The sequence below is a fragment of the Penaeus monodon genome, chromosome 22 (assembly GCF_015228065.2).
Source record: "Penaeus monodon isolate SGIC_2016 chromosome 22, NSTDA_Pmon_1, whole genome shotgun sequence".
In the NCBI taxonomy this organism is placed as follows: Eukaryota; Metazoa; Arthropoda; class Malacostraca; order Decapoda; family Penaeidae; genus Penaeus; species Penaeus monodon.
This window is the reverse complement of record NC_051407.1, coordinates 25,697,297-25,698,536: the sequence shown is the minus strand read 5'-3', so window position 1 is coordinate 25,698,536 and position 1,240 is coordinate 25,697,297. Positions and strand designations below refer to the sequence as shown.

The 1,240-nt window shown below is 34.6% G+C and overlaps 1 protein-coding gene across 1 annotated transcript in view; it reads right to left on the bottom strand.

The window, feature by feature from the left end:
* The window catches only part of LOC119587377 (dedicator of cytokinesis protein 4-like), a 46,579-nt gene that overhangs the window by 24,631 nt on the left and 20,708 nt on the right, over nucleotides 1-1,240 (bottom strand). Inside the window, exon 21 of the mRNA XM_037936121.1 lies at nucleotides 1,018-1,119. Within this exon, the coding sequence (XP_037792049.1) occupies nucleotides 1,018-1,119 (102 nt within the window). The remainder of the gene's footprint in view (nucleotides 1-1,017; nucleotides 1,120-1,240) is intronic.

The following is a 1,240-nucleotide window of genomic DNA, read 5'->3' as shown; positions in this document are numbered from 1 at the left end:
CCAGCACCACTTACAACTGGCAAAAGGAAGCATATACACTTCACAACATACATTTTGCTGAACAAACATATTACCTGAAAACCAGAAAGTCTCCGTTCAAACCTTTCACACAAACAATGGACCACATCTCATCTTAACAGGAACATCTACGACCCCACATCCCAGGTGAAGCGAGGGCAAAAAAAACACATCTACTTGTATCACCCAACAAGGTTCACTTGGACGTAGAATCCAGGACACATTCTATAAAACAACACACTCTTCTCATTGCCAGAAAGGGAAGTCAAATCATAATCTACATGCAATTAGGATTTCTGTTCCACATAGTGTATTCACAGAGCACCTTTGTTAATGATTTAGCTTAACCATCATCTCTTGAAGGAATTTGAAGAGGGTTTTGGTTCCCTCACTGAAAATTAAACTCATTTGCACCCCTCTGCTTTTCTTTCTTTTTTTTGAGGTATAATCAAATTTGATTCATAAAAATTTTCCTTGAATTTTCAACCTCTCCTAAAAGTCCCATTATACTAAATGGAATTCAACTTTGCAAGTTCTCCAATTCAATATGATTTTTTTTTTTTTTTAATAAAATATAACTCTCTGCCATATATCAAAGTAAAAAACCAACAATGTAAAGAAAAGAAAATTCCTCTCATTACATCTCAACTAGAAAAAATACATAAATTCACTCATCACACTCAATACTACAGAAAATCATCAATACATTTATCAACAACAGACAGTTAGGGGAATACATTTCAGTATCTGAAAGCCTGCCATACAAATATACATACAAAAAGATTCCAATTCCCATTCACTGCATTTTATTTCATTTATAAAACATATTGATCCCCACTAGGAAATTCAAGATATTTACACACGTGACTTCATATCTTCTATAAATACCTTGGGAAAAATTACCACACTGATATATATGTCACAAAATGACTGCTCAGAAGTTCCCAGCTATTTGAGAAACAAAATACTTAGCAACAGGAAAGAGTGTCAAATACTTACTGAGCTGGGTGCTGAGCGCTCCAGAGTCAAGATCACCTGGACCAGCACATCAAACAATGTAAGCATCATTGTTTCTATATCTTGCTGCAGTGCTGGTGGTACCTGAATCAAAAAATAGATCTACTGTAAAGCTGTAGCATTTGATAAGCAAAAAGAAGTGTCTGTACATGATATTGGTTGCTAATCATCCATGTTTGTTTCATATGATAAAATATGTACTTAG